At 53.0% G+C, this 1,027-nt stretch overlaps 1 protein-coding gene across 1 annotated transcript; it reads right to left on the bottom strand.

Moving 5' to 3' along the window:
- On the bottom strand, positions 1-428 carry LOC125043489 (histone H3). The gene has a single exon (XM_047639590.1). The coding sequence runs from the start codon at positions 420-422 to the stop codon at positions 12-14; it is 411 nt and encodes a 136-aa protein (XP_047495546.1). The 5' UTR covers positions 423-428; the 3' UTR covers positions 1-11.
- Between the last annotated feature and the right edge of the window lie 599 nt (positions 429-1,027).

The raw sequence follows: 1,027 nt of genomic DNA, 5'->3' as shown, positions 1-1,027 counted from the left end.
CAATCAAAACCTTAGGCGCGCTCTCCGCGGATACGGCGAGCAAGTTGGATATCCTTAGGCATGATTGTGACCCTCTTAGCGTGGATAGCGCAGAGGTTGGTGTCCTCAAAGAGGCCGACCAGGTAAGCCTCGGAGGCTTCCTGCAGAGCCATGACAGCAGAGGACTGGAAGCGGAGGTCAGTCTTGAAGTCCTGGGCAATCTCACGGACCAGGCGCTGGAAGGGCAGCTTGCGGATCAGGAGCTCAGTGCTCTTCTGGTAACGACGGATCTCACGAAGGGCAACAGTTCCGGGCCTGTAACGATGGGGCTTCTTGACACCTCCGGTAGCAGGGGCAGACTTACGTGCTGCCTTGGTGGCCAACTGCTTGCGGGGGGCCTTGCCTCCGGTAGACTTACGTGCAGTCTGCTTGGTACGTGCCATTTTGCGAGTTTGTATCTATACAGATATGAAACGCGAACACGCTCAAGACGTCAATTTATAGGAGAGCGAGCGAGACCTAGCGGAGTCGCGTGTGGCTGCGAGAGTCTGGCTTAACCCCGCCTATTTTGACTGGGTAAATATTGCCAGAGATACGGCACATGTCAGGTCCTGTAATGCAGCCTCGGTGACGTTATGTTCAATTCCAAGTTGAAGCTTGGGACAAACTACTAAGGCCCGATCAATTGAAAGTATTTTACATGTGAGCTTTTGTCAATAACAAGGCCTAGGCGAGTTTGTATTTGCACAGCGGTCAGTTAAGATGAGCGCTCTTCTGAGTCGGCCGCCTCGCCGCTACGCAGACGGGGTGCGGCGGTAGCCTTACCCGATCTCGGTCGAGCCGAAATTCAGGGGCTCTCAGGACCACTAGGTCCCAAGGTTTTTGTGCGGGTCTCTTTGTAAAGAGATCGTTTGACACCCCACGCAAAAGACGACCTTGGCCTTGTGTGTATAACTTTGGGTGTTATCACGCTTACCTCACGTTGGAGCTAGTGTTTTAATTGTAGGTCAGAGTGCTTACAATTAAAACACGAAGCACTGTGGCAATG

Source organism: Penaeus chinensis, chromosome 34 (genome assembly GCF_019202785.1).
Source record: "Penaeus chinensis breed Huanghai No. 1 chromosome 34, ASM1920278v2, whole genome shotgun sequence".
In the NCBI taxonomy this organism is placed as follows: domain Eukaryota; kingdom Metazoa; phylum Arthropoda; class Malacostraca; order Decapoda; family Penaeidae; genus Penaeus; species Penaeus chinensis.
Note: the sequence above shows the minus strand (reverse complement) of the source record. Positions and strands in the feature narration are given on the sequence as shown.